The 20,749-nt window shown below is 48.5% G+C and overlaps 1 protein-coding gene across 3 annotated transcripts in view; it reads left to right on the top strand.

The window, feature by feature from the left end:
• The window catches only part of Duox (dual oxidase), a 196,650-nt gene that overhangs the window by 136,710 nt on the left and 39,191 nt on the right, over window positions 1-20,749 (top strand). For all 3 annotated transcript variants that reach the window (XM_077657416.1, XM_077657417.1, XM_077657415.1), the window contains exons 11-13: window positions 2,906-3,078; window positions 14,260-14,438; window positions 19,713-19,831. In XM_077657416.1, the coding sequence (XP_077513542.1) occupies window positions 2,906-3,078; window positions 14,260-14,438; window positions 19,713-19,831 (471 nt within the window). The remainder of the gene's footprint in view (window positions 1-2,905; window positions 3,079-14,259; window positions 14,439-19,712; window positions 19,832-20,749) is intronic.

The raw sequence follows: 20,749 nt of genomic DNA, 5'->3' as shown, positions 1-20,749 counted from the left end.
CGTTGCTGGGGCCACAAGCCGCTGATTAATGGGAACTGCTCACGATTCATTCATGCACCACAATTCGGAGCTCCGTTTGAGCCGTCCTTTTCTTTTTGTGTATCCGACGCAGCTACTTCCCGATGGCTCAGGACCTGCTTGTTCTACGAAATTCTCGTGTTCATGCAACCTTTTTCCTGTTTAGACTTATGCTTTCAACAGTCACGCTCATCAAATAGAACAACGTATTTGGGAAATGGAGGGCAACGAAGGAGCGGCGCTCTTGGAAGCTGAGGAACCATTTCTAATGAGTACTCTTTTATTGAATCGTTTCTTAATCATCGCCAGTTCTTATTTATGCTCTCACTTTTTATATAAAAAATGCGCGTAGTTATATAATACCGACATTTTTTAATTGAATTCTTGTAGGTATGTAAGTCCGTAACGAAGGCCTATATCGAGAGCTCTATGCTGTAATAGCTGTTTTCTCGCTATCAGTTTTTTCTCTGCTTTGGAATTCGTCATCCTTTCTTTCAATAGCGGAAGTGCTACAAAATATGAGCTCGCGGTTGAGTGCTTAAATTAAATGTAATTGTCTCAAATTTATGGTAAGCATGATGAATATATTGCAGTCAATATTTTTCGAAACTCTTATGCCTGTTTTGCTTGCCTCGTAACTCAGAACTCCCCTTTAACCGTCCAATTGGGCAAAAACAAAGGTTAGCACCGAGTAATAGAAATGTATTTAGACAATCTACAGACTGTCCATAGCCTCGTGTCTATATCCTATGTAGCAGTAAAATGCAATATAAGTCCTATAGGCAATCTATAGGTTTATGATCTTACACTTTTAGTCGACTTTTCTCTATAGGCAGTCTATAAGGTGTGAATAGAAAAAGGGAGATATATATATAAGAGGGCAATGTATTCAGTGAGCAGTCTGTAGACAGCCTCTAGACCACTTTTATAACGACCGACATCATAACTTGACTAGCAGTACGGCATAAAAATGAACTCACGACGACTCCCGTCAAACCAGCAAGAAATTTCACATCTACCGAATAGAATTTCGCTTTGGAAAGCCTTTTTCCGGAGCACAGTTTGTTTACTTCTCTAGTTTTCCTCGTTTTTTCTTGCCTTCTTGCGCTTCGCCAAACGTCACACTGCATTATACATCTGGCCATGTGGAAAGGCGAAAAGAGAAGAAATAATACCACAGAATATCCTTCCACAGCGTTTCGTAACAGCGATGCCAGCAGAGTATCCCGCTACCCTTTCTAATATGCTTCCTAGTAAACGATATTTATGGGTCATTGCCAACGTGCATACGCACTGCGGACACGTTCAGTGTGGTGTGGAATGCAGAGCTTCTATGGGTACGCGGACGTGCACGCAGAAATCCAAACGCCTCTCTTGACTGTCCGCTGCGCACGCTCCTTGTGCTGGGGCAAGGCACGTTGCGCTTTGATTGTCTGGTTTTAAGTGTGCAATGTATGCAAGTGCTGCAAGCAAGGAATGCAAGTACTCTTTAGCACAGAAGCTTTCCAAAGTGTGCGGAAATTTTATTTCAGTCGCATGTAGAGTGCTCATTGTGGTCAGGCAGTGCGATTTGGTCGCTGCGCTTATGCATGGCATTGTCGACGAACTAATTCTGTAAAAAAATAAATAAATGAAGAACGAAAAGGCCGCAGGCCGTGCACAACTGAGGTGAATGTATTAGCGAAGTTTACTGCAATTGATGAAGTCAGTGTGTTTTAACTCTTTATTCTCGCTAGCCTAAGTGTAGTACTATAGTTGTTGTCGACATTATAATTACAATACGAACAGAGCCGGAAGTGGAATAGGTAGGTGGCACACAAAACGATGGCGCAGAAGCTGATGCGTTCTTCATGCTACTTTGTTGATGAAAAAAAAAAGTTTGTATTTTTCTGCGTCACACAACGTTAGTTAAGAAGAGCTACGAGTCCGTATCGGTAGGAATCTCCAGCGTAATTTAGAGTTCATGGAAGACGGAAGCCTGACGACGCATACACCACGAGCTCTGATAGTCTACTGAAGTTCAATATTGCAAGATACTTGTGTGGCCAGGGAAAAAAACACCCTAGCTTATATGGAGCATGAGTGTCTACGGGACGAACCCCCGAAGTACTTGCCGCTCCCAAACCCCGAACGATGGGAGGCCGCGTTGCATAGCAGCGTCCCGCAGAGACAACTCCGGGCAATGAGACGAGCCTGCTCACACAAAATTTTTTTTGACAGTCTATAGACTGTCCATAGAATTTTGTCAATACAGTCTATAGACTGACTATAGACAAATCCTAGAGAAAAGTCTATGGGCAATACAAATGCTCTAGACAGTCTATAGGCAGTCAATAGGTTTATGGTCATACATTTTAAGTAACTTTTTTTCTGTAGAAAGTATATGGACTATCAATAGACACAAATAAATATCTATAGAAAGGCAATAGAGTCTAGAATAAGTCTATAGTCTCTCTATACACCATTTCTATAAGGGTGGAAGTGAGCGGTCGCCGAGCGCTCACGACGAGAGGGACGGGGGCTCATGTCATGGACACCTCATGAGGTCTGGCTATAATCTCATCAAAATACTATATGGGTCGACGAAATAAAGTTTCACCACTGCCTCCATCATCACTGTGAACAAAAAGGAGTAAAAGGGGTGTCCTCTAGCGCACTCACTTTTATAAAAATGGAGTGCGCTAGAGGACAGCTTGCTATACGTTCTTACTCGCCTATAGGCATGTTCGTGTTTGGAGTGTGTCAGTCTGCGTTCTGCTGCACATGCGTCAGCAAAGAAGCTGGAATATCTGTGCCCGCAAGGCGCGTGCCCAGGGAAGCTACTCATCGCGAGGAAGCCGAGAACGGCCGTGTATGACGCTTCTCTCGCCTCTTTCTCTGTCGGCAGACAAGCTGTTCGGTCCCGTGGAGTTCACGCGTCGCGACCTCGCGGCGCTGGACATCATGCGGGGCCGGGACAACGGGCTGCCCGACTACAACACCGTACGGCGCCACCTGGGCCTGCCGCCAGTTACTGCGTGGACGCAGATCAACGAGAAGCTGGCCAGCACGAACCCCGAGGCGAGTGACGCTGCTCGTTGCCCAAACCAGCGGCGGCTACGCAGCTGAGTCCCGAAATGCTCGGCTTTTTCGCGCACGTTGTGGAGAGTGCGAGCAGGTCTCGTTTATCGATTCCTCATAGTATTGCATAAACCGCCTTTCCCAACATATTTAGTAACGTAAAACGATGTGTCGACTACCATAGATGCAGGCAGTGCGCTTAAATATTTCTCTTTAGGAGAGCTAACTCGGCTGGGCAAATAACCTAAAATTTCTACGGGCATATTGCTCTATAGCAGGTTGTTAAAATGATCTTAAACTTTACATTTTTCGTATGTCTCTTACTCCGTGGGCAGACTTTCATCGCTCTCGTAGGATAAATTGCTATCATAATTTGCTATTTGAACGGTAATGTCGTATTTTTCTCAATAAATCTTTCATTTGTTCCAGTATTTCTGCAATAAACGCGTCGCCAGAAAGGAATTTCAGTAAGCTTAAAACTCGTGACACGGCTGCATATGACACAACGAGATCTATAAGGCGCTGCCGAGTCGTTCAGCCTCGCTCCAGACGCAACCAAATGAGGAACCGAAATTAAATGTTTCCCAAGGGCAGAATCGGTGAAAATTCTTGGCCACACAATCGGCGCTCAAGTTAACTGGCCGCGCGGTGCAATAATAAACCACGCGAGCCATTCTCTTCACGTGAATATGTGTTGACTTCACCAATGGCGCATGCCAGCATGAGTCGAGCGTTTCAAGCAGACGGCTTTCGTTGCCAGAAACATGCCCAAACACTCGGTCACTGCGCTTTCTGCAATGATGCCTTAGTAGATGTCGTTTATCGCGTAATCACCGTAGCCCACCCTTGATCGAATGAAGTTGAGAATAAATCTTTGATGAGTGCCTACGACGTTGAATGAATCACGGGAGCTATCACAGACTGAGATAAAAAGTCTTCGGTGTATAGGTCGTGGAGAAAACCATAAACTAAGAAAAGAAGCAATGCCGATGCCGGCAGCTATGGCGAGCCGCGGTAACCATGGCGCCGCCGGAATCCACCTGCAGGCGACTCGACTGTCGTGACAACGGAAGTATAAGCGAAATCTAGGATAGAAATAAACATCGACTCGCAGCTAGGCCAGGAGGCAGGTGAAGAAAAAGAGAAAGAGGTGATGCGCTCGGCTACGTAGCCGCAAGCCAGCCGGTGCAGAAAGTCAGCCGTACACGCTGTAATCATGCGAGTGTGCTTGCTGTGGAGAATGCCCGCTCTTTTGCCCGTATTTCTTCTTTAGACAGATGCGCCTCTGCAGGTGCAGACTGAACGCGGATCGATGAGCAGCTGAGTTCACAAAAAAAAAACCCACAAAACAACGGCGTAGCTTCAGGTAACCAGCTCGTGTTGTAGAGCCCATCCATCTTTCATGCTGACTGTAATAATGGTCGGCAGACAATTACTGCTGCCGCGGGACCATGCCGGACAAGGCGCCTTGTTTGTCTCTGATCGGGCGCCTCGTAGCGACGTGATCGATTCGCCGGTGTTGCGAGTATCAGACGGTGCGTAGATATCGTGCGGTCCGCCGCGGAAGCTCTGGCGGGTCATTGCCAGAGCGATTTGCTAATAAACTCTGCTGTCTCGCTGGCAGCCTCGCTGTTAACCGGCGGCCTGGGGGACTCCACCCTACTCATTTGTGCCACTTAGCGACAGCCCGAGGCTGTCGCGCCGATGCGTCCGCGATACATCAAGCTGCAATAAAATATCGAGGCAGTAGCAGAACTCTCTCTTGAAGGATAGCCGCTGGATCTGCGGCCTTGCCGAGCTCTGCGTCTCGCGGTTTTGGCGAGTGGGGTTTTTCCCGGAGTCTTCAAACTTCATGGAGCGCGGCTGACTGGTTACCGCTGCCACTGTCTTCCTACCTAAAAACATTTTTTTTTTGCGCGTTGAGCTTACCTCGCGGTGGAACCTGTACTCAGTGCCTTTTATTTTGACGGCTCTTAAATTTCCTTTTCGTATCGAAATAAGTGCGTGGAGCAAACGCTGATTCTGGCCAACAAAGCATGTTCTCATGTACCGTCTGCGGACTGTCAGCACAAGTAAGGGAGGAGGTTATTTCGTGATGTAATCTTCTCTTATGCATTACACCAGAGACCACACGCGCACAAAAAACGTAATTTTTGTTTGTATTAATGGCATGGTAGTTAATACCACATGACGTTGTCGGCATGATCATATCGCTCATAGACAATTCATCAATCCACTTAGAGATAAGGAAAAAACTACCTTCACGAAAGATGGAGCTGTTGCGATGAGCGGTACAATAAAAGCGTATCGGTGGTTACACCGTTCGCTTATTCCGAAAACTTTGACGGTAAGAGCTAGCAATGCGCAAATCTGCACCTTGCATTGGACTTGATTGCTTCCAAAAAATTGCGTTTGGGAGAAGTACATTAATATATTCTTCACCGAGAGTGGCCGAAATAGAACTCGGAGAACTCGTCGTCAGCAGCATGATGGCTTAAAATTTAGTTTTTTCTCAACAACCACTAAAGAATGTAACGTGTTATCAAACCCCGTTGCTACATCACAATCATTCAGCAAATTTTAGGTAAGCTGCTCATTGTTCGACATTCTAATTGACTTATGCACCACCGTTTGATTTTGTATGAAGCCAACACTATTTGTATGGAATTTAGTGTTGCTTTGAATACTTGTGTGTTTTTTGTTGTTGGTTCTTGTGCTTATTAACATCCACTCTTGCAATATCTCTTGGATCAGGGCTGAAAAATGTCGAAAAAGTGAACGTCTTGGACATGCTTTCTTTGTGTAGTCGAGTTGCTGAGCCAATCCCAATAATCTCTGACGCACAATCATCTTGGCATATTAAAGTTCGTTTTATCCGAGGTACTACAATTAGTTTCTTTATATTCGAGGCCAACAGTCGAAGGTCGTTACATGCGAGCTCCGGACACAAAGGTTCGTTATATTCGAGCTGGTATACTAAGGTTCCTTATATGTGATGTAGTATAGTGGTATGCTGAGATCGTTCGTAGCCCGATGGGCAGGCTGCTACTTGCCACTAGCTACTCACAAGCGGCGGTCCACATTGCAGCTTGAGCTGACCCCTTTAATGCTCCTGCATTAATAATTCATTGTAGGTGGTACAGCGTGAACTTGACGACAGACAAAATCAAGAAGACAACACAGACGAGCGCTGTGTCTCCTTTCTTTTGTAGCGAAAGCTACTCTCCACGAACCCTCCACGAGGAGGCACGGAGACAGACCTTGAGCCGTTGCCTAGCAGCCGCCGCAGCTGGGCGGACGCCGCGCGCTCGCCGCGCCTACTGGCATGACGTTACACCGCGCTCCTCGCCGCGAAGCCATCCTTACCCTTACATGCAGTTACGCGCTAACCAACGTATTCGGTGGCAGGATCTATGGGAGCCACTGAAACCCCCCGTCCACTCACTGAATAATAAATAAAAACATTTGTGGAGGCTGGGAATCGAACCAGGGCCTCCGGAGCTTGCGGCGGAAACGCTGCCACTCCGCCACGATGGCTGTAGGTTTAATGATGAATAAAGGCGCATCTAGTGAATGCACGGGTTTCATACATTAACTCTTCCGATCGAGAAGTCGCCGCGCTTTCGCTACGTATATCCTGGCCTAGCAGAGCTAGGTCATCAGGAATTTTTTGTCCGTCGTCTAGTTCACGCTGTACCACTCACAATGAATTATTACCAACTAAACCAGCTGTCCATCCATCATCAACGCATTAGTAATATTCTGTTTTGACGCATTCCGAATAGCTGACATCCCTCCTAGGTCATCCGTTATCTGACATTATAGTTTTGTCAGTCTAATAGGAGAACGTATGCTTGACATGTTCCTTAATAAAGTCAATTAGGAAATCATTTTCTAGTTTCATTCCTGTCAATAGGGAAATATGTTGACAGGCACTATTTTGAAGGCTCCAACATAGTCCTATGAATTTAAAAGACGCAAGAACTTCTTCAGCTCTTTCTTTTCCGAAAAGACGAAAGCGCCACTAATGTCAGTGTATTTGTAGCCTAAGAAAGTAACGATGAAAAGTTTAGCTGTTTTGCACGAATGCATTCGCTTCCTTCATTGGTGGAAGGCCTTGCATACTGCCCCTAGTCCCTGCTCTGCCTCTTCCTACCCGGCGTGTTGGCTTAGTGACTGTTGTGCCCGGAGGCCGTGCGTAACTAGCGCGCTGTACCCCAGTCGCTGCATTTCGGTGATGGCAAAATCCTTTCGCAGCGCTAAGATTGCAGCAGTGCTCAGTACAACTCTCGATGCGCTCGATGGAAGGCGCTGTATTCACTCACACTTAATTCTAGAGCACTTTCTGCGCGGTCGTTTTGAATGAGTGCCGGAAATGAATAATTCATAGCTGACAGTTCGTTTAACTAGAGCCGCCGCTCGCTGTCACTCAGCGGCAAGAGCTCCCCGGATGGAATGTGTACACCGGAAGAGCTCTAACACTTTACTGTGGTCATTAAGGGCTGGCAGAAGTACGCTGCAGTGCCATCGAAGCTCCGGCAAGAAGCATTGGACGAGGTTGGCTGGCGGCAAGTGCCACAAGGAAGATGAAAAACATTAGTCGATTCGAACGCGCATGCAATTAAGCACTGTCCTTTTTGCATATTCGGACAGTAGTGGAACGGGAGAGGCTATTATATTGTTTGATTCATTTGATTGCCTCGAATTACTTCATGATATTCGGTTCCCGTGGTACATTAGTGAAGCGGGGAGTCCACCCTTCTATCGGACTCAATTACTTTCAGATATTCGGTTTATACAAACGGCTTAAACTTCTCCCCCTGTCCTCTCTTCCTGTCCCCTCACCTCTTTCATTTCAGTTCTCCATTCTGCCTGCTATCCTTTATTTCCGCTGCCTCAGGTCAGGTGCTTCAGTATCGATGGCTGATGCCGGGGCTAGCAAAAATCTTTTCCTTACTTTTTATTATTATTTCAATATACAAAAGCCGCTACTTACTACTTAAACGACCCACATTGCTTGCTCATGCCTCGGTTCCTACTGTATCGCACGGCACCGTGCCACACCCGCCTCCCCGTGCGATTGTTTCAGTGCGCAGTGAGGTGACGCCGCGGCGGTATACGCGAACGCCGAGCCGGCGGCGGTTACATCCGACGAGGGGGGAGGAGGAGGTACTCTTGCGTAACCGGCGAGGGCGATTCGTGCGAAAAGTCAGGCGCCCGAGGAGGCCTTCTCTCTCTCTCTCCCCTTCCCTTCTCATTTGGGTCAAGGGTCCCCGCGCGCAACGCTTGGCGCTCTCCGATAACCGCGGCGGCAGCAGCACGCGCCAGTGCACCACCTTGACATGGCCAGGCGGCGCTGGCGAAGAGGGCCGCAGGAAAAGGAAAGCGATGGGTGAGGGCGAGTGCACGTGCGACCAGTCTGTCTCTCAGACATTGCGCAAAGCTCCACTGGTATGGAGCAGTAAATGGCGAAGTCTGATGAATTAGGAGAGGTACCGCCTTTCTCTGCTTGACTCTGACCATGCCAGTTGGTGCAACAAGCAGTTCGTGCGTGCTGCTACCTACAGTTTCTAGCCTGCAGACACAAAATCGAAAACTTCTGTGGTAGACAGGTCGCGAAGATGCGCTGAGCTTCTCGCAATCAAGCGATGTCGTCCGACGTACCCGGGTGACTGCATGCAGAACATCCGAATGCGCCAGGTAGAAAAGAGCACTGGCCTAGTGGGACAGTGTTCGGCCCACAGTCGGGAGTCGCTTGCTTTATACCCCTATCAGCGCCGGCAAACCAGCGGTTCGGCTGATTTGCGTAAGTTTCCGGCCCATTGCACCCCCCCCAGATGCATGTGCTCGGGAACTCCACCATCGGGTCTCTGAGGAAGCTGAGCAGTTAGAGTAAAAGCCAGGGACCATGTTCAACAATGAATCTTTACGGACCTTTCTTTTCCTCGTCCACCGTTGGCAATTCCCACCTATGACCCAAGGGATGATAGCAAAAAATTAATGGTATTCTCAGGCACGCTACAAAAGCGGGAGCCCTATTGACCAATCCCAAAGCGCGCAAAAGAACAAATGGGAACAAGAATCATGACAAGGCACCCTGATCTCTGAAAACTCTAGTTTGCTGCCCTCGGCTAGTTAGGTCTGCTACAACGCTTACAAAAAAAATTTTAGACAGTCTCTAGACGGTCGATAGACTGAACTGAAAATAACCAGTCAAAAAAGACAAGGGAGTCTATAAGGTCTATAGACTTTCTATAGAGAAATCATATATACACTACTGTATAGACAATACCAATCGCATAGAGAGTCTACAGACAATCTGCAGATTTATGGCCATACACTTTTAGTAGCCCTTTGTCTATAGACAGTCTATAGACTATGAATAGACGAAACGAAATATGTATACAGGAAGGCAAAAAAGTCAATACCGAGATTTCTTTCCGCGGCCTGGGTGTCTGGTATGTAAACGCGAGGACATTGAATCCGACATTCACCACTTACTGTGGGACTGTCCTGCTCTCAAGCCTACAAGGATCCGGCACCTGAAGGTAGCGGGTCTTTCACCAAGCAACCCTGCTTCATATATATTGCCTGGACGCAGGGGCCATACCATCGCTCACTACTGGACTTCATAAAATCAGCTAGCCTTTTTTCGTTAATAATTACTACATCTTTAATCACGCCTTCCCCCATTGATGCCCTGAGGGAATAAATCTCGCTTTAAACAAAAGTCTATAGACCATTTTTACAAGAGAACAGCGCCACGTGGCGAATTCAGAAGAGGAGCATTAGTTTATGCTTGTGGTAGCCTAGAGACATTGTCGACTAGTTAGAAGTGGCAAGGAAGTCTTATGGCTGTTTCGAAGCAAGGATATCTACACACCTCAGTGCCCCGCTGCCGCCTGGCGTAACATTCGCACATTGTCAGACTGCCCTCGTTAGCCGTAGAAGCGGGAACAATGAATGGAAGCCTGATAAGTTGATCTTTTTTTATTCAACATTTTTTTTTCACGCCAGGTTACCACGGGGCAGCGGTGGCCGTACCGTGATCTAGCGATGAAGGCGGGCGAAGAGTTTCTACATAGCACATTCATCGTTTATGCTAGTTACGAGTGCTCCTACGGCCAGAATCACATGCGCCCCACAGCTTTGTTTACTTTCTTCAGACCCAGAAGGATAGAAACGTTCAAAATTGAAGCTTCAAGAAAAAAAAAGCTTACGTCATTCGACATTTTTTGTTTATTTTGGTTGTGAGGGAGGGGGGGGGGGGGGGAGGACGCTGTACATTTTCCTACTTGAACCCTATCACGTATATCTGCCGTACTTCGAAAGCTTATAGCCTGACTTAACGCCTGACAAGTGCCATAAACATTGCGTCAGTACCGATAATCCCCTCAACCATTCGCCACTTTTACAACGTACGAGTTGACGTTTGCTAGCTCAGTTTTATTTCGCGCTCCTCGCACGTTGAGGGAAAGGATGATAAACTATTCGAAGCCGGGACTATAAGGGTGGGTGAAAAGGATGGCTTGCTCTGCTAAAGCCCGTTGTTAACATCTGCCGATTCCTGAGGGAAGCCGTACATTCCAGTGGGAAGAGGGAGAGTAAAGGAAATAACGGGAGGGGGCAATGGCAGCGGTACGTGTGCAAGGTCTGCGTTATAATTTGTATTATACCTAACAATCTGTGCGCACTTTATTAGAAAGCAATGGAACCGCGTATTCTGCGAGAGCTAAACACCGCCAGCAAACTTCCTATGCTGAATGTTTTCTCGGGCGTCCCAAGTTCCGTGCATGGGGTCTTTTGTCGTACATTCTCGTTAGAATTACATACTTATTAGTTCGCTGCACTAGCGAACCATTAGACCATGTAATTTTGGTACATTGCACTGCGCGCTTTGCACGCCCCGGTAATTACGGGGGTGCGCAAATAAAAGCCCGAATGCAGAGCGAAGCGGCCCGGGGGCAAAACAAGAGCTTGCCGCGCCTCTCTGCGAGCGGCGCCTTCACGCTACGAAAGTGGCCGCTGCAGCTGTAGAACCATTCGCGATGTGGCGGAACGCTGGGCGGCCAGTAACACCTCCCTGTCCTCCAGCCCCCGTGTTCCCGTCACCTTACCTCCACGCCGGTTCATTTTGCCCATTCGTCACGCCGATCGTGATTTCAGGTTTGCAGCCACACAGGAGGCTTTGCGTCACGGGCATGGCAACCTATCTTGTTTCGCCATTCCTGTTCGCTTCTTCTCCACTGCGTGCGGGTTCACCACCAGGCGCGGTCACTGGACGCTGCTCCACTTCCCAGCTAGCACAAAAGGAAACGAGAGGGCGCCTCTCTCGCGCATTTCTCTCTGCCACTCGCAGTCGTCGTCAGTGACCGTCACATTCGTGGCGCGCATCGGGCCCCTCGGCTACCGCCGGCCATCGGCGCAGCGAAGCGGCGGTATGCCCGCGGGTCATGCGTTAAGGGGCGTACACCCAGTGGATGTCGCCCGTGGCCCATTTCCCTCGCGCGTCATGCAGTGGCGGGAAACGTTTATCCGCTCGTCGAGAGGGTCCGCCGGCGACGCGAGTGGCGAGCGGGCGTCCGTTTCTCGGCAAGGCTGCCTTTGCGAGCGTGTTCATGAAAGACGCAGCTTGACTGTGTAGTAGGGTACGGCCGCACGCATTCGCTCATTTTTGTCAGAGCCGGGGGCAACGAAGACGGAGAGATCAGGATTTGGCCAGAGCGGACGGCGGCTGGTAGTCGACCTGATTTGGTCTTCATTTTATTCCTAGTTATCCCTTTGCAAATAATTAAGTGAAGGCAATAAAAGTGCAAGACAGCAATAAAACTTCTCTTCAAGTTCCCTCAACTAACATGATGCTCGCTGCGACCTATGGCACTGCGCGCGGTAGACGCGTCTGCACTGCTTTCTGTCCACCACCACCGAAGGGTTCCAGCCACGCATTTTTTTTATTTTTGCGGCTCAAGTTTTTTTACCCCCGGACATTTGGCATCCTAAGCCAATACATTCATACGACAGAACAGCATTTGTATCGGGGCGATGGCGGACTGGATGCGGTTATCTCTAACAGAAGGGAGGACACATAAGCGAAAGACGAGAGCGCCGAGCTGTTCTTGGTGTCCAGCTGAAAGATTTTTTTTTTCTTGCTGATGTAATCCATAGAGAACACAAAGAAGAATCTGCAACCAGCGGCACGGATGTCATACAGCTCCGGATTTTGTCGCAAGACGAACGAGAAAGCCACGAAGGGAAAAGGAATACGGTAGCTGTATATTTGCGTTAAAGAGAAGAAAAACAAAGCAATGTAGAGAAACAGCCACTGTCCAAGCGCTTTACAAAGGATGTTTCATCATTAACCTCGCACGAGGACTAATGATCTGCAACACAACATGTTCCTGAGTCCGGGCCTGGTGTGCAGTTGAGGGTCTGACGTCCCAAAAGCGACTCGGGCTATGAGGGACGTCGTAGTGGAGGGCTCCGGATAATTTCGCCCTCCTGGAGTTCTTTCACGGGCACTGACATCGCACACTACACGGGCCTCGAACATTTCGCCTCCCTCGAAATGCAAGTGGCGCGGCCGGGATCGAACCCGCGTCTTTCGGGTCAGCAGCCGAGCACCATAGCCACTTAGCCACCGCGGCGGCCTTCAGATCTCTCGTTATTTGTGGACGACGCCTGCCTGAGCAGTCTCGCGGTGGCTAAGAATCTGGCCCGGCGATCACAGCTCATGCATATTCACTCGTGTCTAGCAAGCTAGTTTTTCACAATGCTAGTCGCAATCTACTCACTTTGATCTATCTAAAATCACTATTTCGGCATTACACTTGAATGCAAGACCACTTAGGGGTTTTTGGATTTCACACACACACACACACACACACACACACACACACACACACACACACACACACACACACACACACACACACACACACACACACACACACACACACACACACACACACACACACACACACACACACACACACACACACACACACACACGCACGCACTCGCACGCGCACGCGCACGCGCACGCACGCGCACGCGCACGCGCACGCACGCACACGCACACGCACACACATGTGGTTTTGCCATCGGCTTCCGAAGACGACGCAGGTGACAATAAAACGTCATGTGCCGGGTGGCTCAGTTACGCGAAAGGCAGCACAGCGGTACTCAGGAGCCCCCTGTTTGCCGTGAGCTTACGTGGACTGGTTCGTTTGTCTCTCAATGAGGCACCAGGGCCCGCATCAAGGACAACGCTGTCGCTCAAGAGCGCCTCAGTGCGCGCGGACCACGATGAGGAACAGAACAAGGCGCCAGTCGCAACAGCGTACTACTAGCCCCGGGTGATTAAAAAAAACGGCAATGGCGTAAAAACGGGTCCGTCAACTCGGCTCCGCTATAGAGGACATAAGGCTCCTTGCGCCGACGCAGTGAGCGATAATCATCGGTTCTAAAGCTTGCGTAACAAATTAACTTTGCAAAAAGAATTAAATTGAGTGGCACGTTTTTTTGAAAATGCGTGCATGGAATTAATTCATATTAGACATCACTGTTCACAAATTACTGCTCACTAAATGTCATGGCATTGAAGTACAATTACTTTTAAATTATTTTGGAATTTTGGAAACGTGAAGAACTCTTCTTCTTTGGTCGGTGTTCCCCTTCATTTTTTAATTTTACTCATTAAAAAGAAGTTGATTGGATACAGCTCCTACAAGCATTCTTTCAGATCTCTGATTAGTGCGTTGCAGGAACATCTGAGCACCAGCGTCGGCCTCGAAAAATTTGCCCTGCTTTGACTTAAGTACTTAACTGCATGAGCCGCTCTGCTGATGTAGTCAATAGCAACCCAGTTTTGTGCATGATGAAAGTTTTTTTCGAGGAAACACGATGGGCACAATCACATACTAGGTCAGAAAAGTAATTCATTTGATTGCAAATTACCTGGAATACAAATTAAATATTGCAATTTTATTACAGTAACTTAAATACGGTCATGTCTGCTGTGGAGCAGCCGACCTGTTTACTTCGTACTTGCGGCAGTCCAGAAGTATTGACCATTTAGGGAATGTTCCCGCAAAACATCCGGTTCGTTCTGGGCGGTCTTTTGGACGGTGTTGTGCGAAAGGTGTCGCGCTAAATCAACGTCTTTCCTTGTACCGACTGCAGCTGTTCGAGAAGCTGCGCAAGCTGTACCGCGACCAGCTGGACAAGGTGGACCTGTTCGTGGGCGGCATGCTGGAGTCGGACGACGGTCGGCCAGGACCGCTGTTCCGCAAGATCATCCGCGAGCAGTTCGAGCGGCTGCGGGACGCCGACCGCTTCTGGTTCGAGAACCAGCAGAACGGGTGCGTAGATCGGCGCTCATGGAGTGGCACTTGCAGCGTGAAGCCGCGAATGGTTTCTCTTACGAAAATGGTACGCTGAAAGCATGCTGGTAGACGCTAACTTACAGGTCTTCAAAAAGCAGCCGCCTTGCAGAAGTTACGGAGCGATTCGCGTCACTCGGTATCAAAATGTCAACCTTTCAGTTAATACTCTCTCTTCATTTAACTAGCTCTTAATTTCATTGTTCCTTCATAATGGAGGTACATCAATTCCATGCCTTGCTTGGAGAGTCCCTGGGATTGCTGTACTGAATGAATAAGAGATAACTTCACAATCTAAACCATTTATCGCTTTTTGCGTAGCAGAGCCAATCACTCTCTGACGTCTGCTGTGCGTATGCTCCTCTAGAGCACTGGCTTAATGAGTTTTACTAAACGTTGCGACATGCTTCGCTTTCTGAACTGCTTTGAACTTGCCGAGCTCCTCCCTGGTCACGCGATGGACGCTGGCATGATCTGTGCAGCAACCGAAAAGGGCCATTAGTCAAAAGAGGAAGCATACGCCGGTAAAGTTGCCTGTCAGGCTGGTAATTTGGCCTCTGCACACAGTCGCACGTATTTGCATTTTCCGGCCGCACTGGGCTGTGCCTTTCTAGCGAACATGGTCTGTTTGTTTGCGTACTACAGCCAACGATGCGGCTTAGTTGGCGTTTGTCTTTTTCTGTGCACTCGCGCGCCCAGGGACTCGCTCCTCGTCGCTCAGGCAGCGGTAGTGAGACGGATCTCGCTTTTACCGAAGATAGTGGGAACCCTTGTCTATCGGGTAGGCCAGGGTCCTACGCGCATGCGCCATTTCCATAATCCTTCAGCGCTGGGCCTGCGCACAGCTTGGTCATTCAGGGCGAGCGGCGGCGCTGACCAGCGGTCAGCAACAGCTGCAACGAAGGAGGGACAGTGGCCCGCGTAAACTGGTTTCCAGTCACCTAATCACTGCCTCTCAATAACGTCTCAAGGTCCCCTCTGAGAAGGCGACGAATGGGAAAGCCCCGCGCGGACCGAGGCTTCGGCGCTCGTCCACGGGGCAAGGCCGTCGTCGGGTGAGCCTTTTATCGTCGCTGTTGTCTTCGAGCAAGACTAATGAGAGGCGCGCGCAAATTGCAACACCTGATTGCGCCCAAAGTGAGCGAGTAAAGGTGGTCGCTGGCGCGCGGCGCCGTGCGCGCGCAGGCTCTGATTCACGGAAAGAGTACGCGACCCAGGCCGCCCAGGGAGCTGAGGCGTAATACAGACGAGGGCGGAGGCAGCGCGTGCGGGCTGCTTCGAATGTAGGCCGCTTTATATATGAGTTGCAGCGAACAATATTGTGGATTAGACAGGCTTGAGGTATACGCCTGACCGCCCGACTTGTTCGTCGGAAAAAGAATTTCATTCTCTCTGTCTTTGAGAGCGGACTTTCATAGTGCTATGATTGTAACTGTGCAACACCATTTCGAGATTGCGCCCTGAGCACTTCAGGATATATATGCAAGCATTATTTGGCCGCGATTGCAGAGCATTGGGAGTCCTTAGAACTGTGACTGAAAGACGTTTTTATGAATGCTTTTCTTCAAAAGGGAAAGTCGATCATCTGAAGGCAACTCCAACCGAGCTGGCTATGTCTTAGCATGCTGCTATTACCTTGAGGGTGGCAATCCTGGAAGCTTTCAAAGCGCCGGTGTTAAAAGTACGTTTGCCGGCCTGAAAAAATGACACCCGGAAAACTCACCATTTTTTGGGGCAAAGAAGTTATGCTTGCTGTGCCGGCACAGCAGTGCACTCTAGGGTACTCTTGATGAATGAATGAAACATCCCTTTGGAATCCAGTGGTGGAGAGCGTGAGCTGCGCGTAGTAAATATTACTTTCCGCAAATGTATGCTCATGAGCTCAGAATTGGCATATATTGGACGACCGTGCGATAAAGATTTTCCGAAAGTTATCACCCGTCTCAATGTTATCCCCTTGAACTTGTCATTTTATGCGGAGATGACAGGCCGGTGGGCTGGCGTTGGATTCGAACGAACTCGTAATTCAGCTCAAAAAGTACCCAAGCTCGCGGTCGCGATAGCAGCTACTAACGAGTGTAAGCGGCGGTCATCTAAATGTAGTTTAGAATATTGTGGATAAGCAGTGTAAATCTACGTGAGAGGTCCCAAATGGCGGAGAATGGCCGCACGCATTCGCGAACATTCCCGCTCATTCTGGTACGTGAGATAACTTGTCCCAAGTGGGTGAGTAAAATAATTACATGGCGTCGACCTCTCAAGCTCTTTGTGCGGCTTTTTTCCTGGCTTTCCTCGCAGCGAAGCACCTTCTTGAGAAAATAATGCTACCAACCTCCAAACCTGCAACAAGCGCCTACTGCCTGTGAGAACATTGCCCGCATCCTGTCGCCTGCGCCCAAACGAAAGACGCGATCGCAACACCGCCACCTCTCCCGCCATGCTCTGCATTCGACGAGGGCTGCATGCTCAGATGAGGGATGTCTGCCAGTCTCGCTTATTCGCACCGCGTTTTTCTTTTATTTTTTAGAAAAGGGGAAAGGGGAAGGGGGTTGTGGGGACAATTATTTTTTCCGCGAAAGGACGCTGCTTGAGTGCTCATAGATGTAGTTTATCTTTGACCTCAGGTATGTATTTGCTCGTGTAAAAAGCACCGTGGAAGCAACGTATTGAAAGTAGAAGGCCGTGCGACGCGCTCGACTTCATGACAACTCTTCGGCAGTGGAGCAAACTTGAAGAAATCACCAGTAGCGACTACATTTGCAGATTTCCGTTATTCCCTATCCTGCTTTCTTCGCGTAAACTCAGCCTCTATTCGTATACTCTGCAGCCTCTTCGCACTGGTGTAACACATCAGCAATTTAAGGTTCACAATAGTTTATGGAACAACTTACAAAGAAAATTAATCGCGATTACACGCCTGGTAATGCCGATTATCAGCGCTGGCTTGCGCACATTGTGGCTTGGCAGTTGTTGCATGTACTATGCAGGCTACCGCTAAGCATGAGGGAGTGACGATTGTGTTTCGGCATTGGCAGCATCGCAAGTAGTGCTTTATGGAGTGAGAAATGTGTTGACATAAACTTGGATGTCTTGTCGTGGAGCGTTTTGCGTCAGTGTCCGGAAATCATTCGCCCCACGTCCGACCCGCCGCGCGTAATTGTGGCATACGCACACGCGCGGCGTTGAGAGTACGACGCTCCAACCCGGCTCTATCCCCTAATGTATATACCACATAGGCACTGGTGTCTTTATCATGACTGCGGCGGAAGCTACTGCGCATGCGCGCAGGATGGCGCGCGAAGCAGTCATTTCAGGATGTTATCTTGACCGGTGTTTCAAGTCGTTCGGCGACCTCTAGTTGCGAGCGCATGCCCTACCTGTTCACGACGAAATTAGTCACGTGATCGCGCAAGGTTTTTGCCGACGAACAAGTTAATTTTTTAAAATTGGTTTTTGGGGAAAAGAAATGGCGCAGTATCTGTCTCATATATAGGCGCACACCTGAACCACGTCGTAAGGGAAGAAACAAAGGATGAAGTGAAAGAAGAAAGGAAGAAAGGGGTGCCGTAGTGGAGGGCTCCGGAATAATTTCTACCACCTGGGGATCTTTAAACGCTACTACGCGTTTTCCGGGAACCTTCGGCTTACGAACTAGCGCCGGAAAAGAAAAAAAAATTGGCTGGCGCTTTAGCATTGCTATAAGCACGAATATTGTGCGGAAGCGAGGTTTTGTAGAGGTGCAGTCCACCACCACGTATCTAAAAGTGCGATTGGGGTGTCCACTGACCCAGGGAGCCAGCTATGCGCGCTTGCTTTCCTTTCGTGACTCCCTCAGCGCCTTCATGCGCACAGTGAGATTTTGCGGTTTAGGAGGCTAATAGTGCGTTCACACTGCAACAAAGCGGAGTGGTTTTAGAAAACGAGGGATGTAACCTCACTGGCTCATTGTTATTATTTTTTTACTTTTCGGAGACTTTAGAAGGAAGGTGAAACGTCAGTGCACGCTAAAGGTCCCCGAGGGTCGAAATTATTCCGTAGCCCTCCAATACGGCACCTTTTTCGTCCCTTCTGCTTTCAAGGTCCCTGCTTTATCCCTTCCCTTACGGCGCGGTTCGGGTGCCCACCGAAATATGCGAGACAGTTGCTGCGTGATTTCCTTTCCTAAAAACCAATTTTCTATTTTCAACAGTGAGAACAGGTCAGGCTTGCCTATATCAATTGATTACCGCATTATAATGACAACGAGATTAATTTACACTGGAAACGAAGCGTCTATAAGGTCCAAATAGCTCATAAATTTTAATTAACGCATTGTTGCCACTAAGCGTTTTCGCAAGCAAGCTGTGATGACAAGAATTAGTTTTTTTTATTTAATGCGAATGATCGTATCTAGGTCATCCCGCCGTTTACATCCTCCCAGGGATCACGGGGTTAGCTATTGTCTGAACGCGGGATCACCGCAGTCATAATGAAAAGAGTCGCGAAAGAAAAAAATATCTCATTTTTGACATCACATTTCTAAACAAGAAGCGAGTTTCTTGCTGTCTAAAGAAGGTGAACATTGCCACAAGAAGCGAAACAGTCGAGTTTTACAGCAACAAAAATGAGGCAGAGTTTTGCCTACTATCACTTCAAGCACATAATGTCGCAAATCCCTGCATTGAATTTTTTGCTTTCGCATCTGCGCAGCGAGGTGTGAGGTACAGCGTGGAGGAAGGTCGTGGCCTTGAGTGTTGCTCCCCTGCACCTCTCCTTTCCACCAAGCATTTATAGCAAAAACGGCACTCAACAGCTCAGTTACTCTTTGGAGTTATCCATTTGCCTCCATTATCATCAAAAGGCCTCTTCCATATATCAACTATTAGCCCTATACTGTGCCAGTTGGGGCCACCCTATCCCCGCAGATTTTTTAATCTCTGCCGCTTCCTGCTACGCTACCCTTCCCTTGGAATCCATTCTGTTACCCTTAAGGACCATCGGTTATGTTGCCTTCGCATTACGTGACCTGCCCAGCCCATTTCTTCGTCTTGATTTCAGCTAGGATGTAATTAAGTTACCCCGCGTTTGTTCCCAAGCCCACACTGCCCGCTTCCTGTCTGTGAACATTGCACCTATCATTTTCCTTTCCATAGTTCGCTACGTTGTCCTCAATTTAAGTGAACCCGCTTCCCTCACTGGAGGTTAAATAATCTTGGATAGGTCCACCCGACGAAAGCTTCCTAATGCATGCTTGCGTATTTGCCTTTCACCCAGGATGTTCTCGGCGGAAGAAATTGCAGACATCCGGAGAATCACCATGTACGACGTCATCATCGCTGCTACGGACATCAAACCGAACGAGATCCAGAAAAACGTTTTCTTCCATGTAAAAGGTACGGGGAGGGGGGGCTTGGTCACTGCGAGCACAGCAGTGAACAGTAGTCTCGTGTTGTGCCTTCCGGGGTTAATGAAATCGTCGGCTTCTTTTCTTTCTGCTTGTAATGGAAGCTCACTACGTCATGCTAGCCTCCATTATAGAGCGGGATGAAGCGAGATCATTGGAGAAGATCATTGAGGTGCCAGTAAGCCTAATATTTCCGCGTCATTTCCTAGGCAGCGCTGACTGGAGCCACGGCCTTACAGCTCCAGTCACAGAGAAAGAAAACCGAGCAGCCTTAGACTACCTCGCGATTGTCGGTTTAAGATAAAAACTTCGCGAGCCTCGACGATGTCCGTGCGCCTGATGGCAGCCACTGAGGTATATAATTGCAGGCGGGCACCTGCTATTTTCAGGCTGTAAAAGAGCGCGTCTCGCTGGACCGATGCGGAATCTGCGGCCTGGTCTCCTTGGCCACTTTTGGGAACTAAAGATAACGAAAATTACGCAGCCTCAAGCTTGGTGCGATTAGGTAGCCCACCGAGAGTGCCATAAGATGGTGCTGTTACGGCTTAGCGCTTGTCTCATATTTCAGATCAGTCTTTTGAACAAAAATTGGCAAAACTTAAATGCTTTCGCGCAATGAGATTGTCTTCAGAGAAAATCAGTTGTCGTGCAGAACTACGAAACGTGGTCAGGTTTTCTTCTATTTAGGGTAAACGGATAAGACTCAGTCGGTGTCAGGTTAACTTACAGAAACTCATCGCTGGTGTTCACTGCGCAGTTATAGGAGGTTCAATAAAACGTTCTGTTGTGCGAGTTGGTTCATCGTTGAAAAAGAATACTTTTAGCGCAAAACAACCAAGAAAGGACGAGGACAGTGCACAAGCGCTAAACGTATGCTTTTTCAACGGTTACAGGAGGCATTAAAAAG

This window comes from Amblyomma americanum, chromosome 3 (genome assembly GCF_052857255.1).
Source record: "Amblyomma americanum isolate KBUSLIRL-KWMA chromosome 3, ASM5285725v1, whole genome shotgun sequence".
NCBI classification, from domain to species: domain Eukaryota; kingdom Metazoa; phylum Arthropoda; class Arachnida; order Ixodida; family Ixodidae; genus Amblyomma; species Amblyomma americanum.
The sequence above is the reverse complement of the archived record's forward strand: the minus strand, read 5'-3'. Positions and strand labels throughout refer to the sequence as shown.